Source organism: Setaria italica, chromosome III (genome assembly GCF_000263155.2).
Source record: "Setaria italica strain Yugu1 chromosome III, Setaria_italica_v2.0, whole genome shotgun sequence".
NCBI classification, from domain to species: domain Eukaryota; kingdom Viridiplantae; phylum Streptophyta; class Magnoliopsida; order Poales; family Poaceae; genus Setaria; species Setaria italica.
The window spans coordinates 40,980,669-40,981,490 of NC_028452.1; the positions used below are offsets into that span (position 1 = coordinate 40,980,669).

The 822-nt window shown below is 64.6% G+C and overlaps 1 protein-coding gene across 1 annotated transcript in view; it reads right to left on the reverse strand.

Annotated features, from left to right (window-relative positions):
• LOC101769587 (scarecrow-like protein 9) overlaps nucleotides 1-822 on the reverse strand; it is a 2,788-nt gene that overhangs the window by 1,390 nt on the left and 576 nt on the right. Inside the window, 1 exon segment of the mRNA XM_022825288.1 lies at nucleotides 1-819. Within this exon segment, the coding sequence (XP_022681023.1) occupies nucleotides 1-819 (819 nt within the window).

The following is an 822-nucleotide window of genomic DNA, read 5'->3' on the forward strand; positions in this document are numbered from 1 at the left end:
CTGGAAGCCATAATGTATGCCATAATCCACGATATGTATCTTCTTCTTACCCAGGGAGGCATTGTAGATGGTTTGGTTCGAGAAGATGAAAACCACCTTCTTGAAGCAGATGGCGGCCATGTACAGCTGGTACGCCTGGAGTATGTCGACGGCGGAAGTGCGCTTGGCCATGAGCGACTGATACACCATGCTGCCCGTGCCGGCGAGCCGCGCCTGCAGGCCCTCGGCGAAGCAGTGCGCCAGGCGCTGCGTGGCGTCCCCCTGCGGACTGGCATGCTGCTTGATCTGCTTGAGCAGCTCAGTTGCGTTGCGGCGGTCGTCACTAGCGACGGCCTGCGCGCAGTGGATGAGCAGCGTGCGAAGGTCCACCACCTCCCTCCCGCCGCGGCGCCCTCCTCCCTTGGCCTTGGCCTTGCCGTTTCCGTTGACAGCCTCCTTCTTGGCGGCCTCCTCCTGCATGGCGATCCGCAGCTTCTCCATCTGCTCGACGCACATCTCGTGGGAGGTGATCATGTACTTGTCGAAGACGTCCCGGTCGTCGCCGTCCCCCTGCAGCGCGCTCTGCTTGCTGCTCCGGCGGTCCATCTCCAGGTCCTCCTCGTCGTCGTAGAACCGGTTCTTCCGGCCGCGACCCCCCACGCCGCCGCCGCCTCCAGGCACCGCATCAGGCGCCGCCACGGCCACCACCTCCTCCTTCACGGCCACCGCTGCGGCGACTGGGGCGGAGCCGTTGAATCCGGCAGCCGCGAACTTGTTCTCGGTGGGGAGGACGAACCTCTTGGCGTCCTCGGGCGGGTCGAGGTCGATGACGAGCTTGTCCTG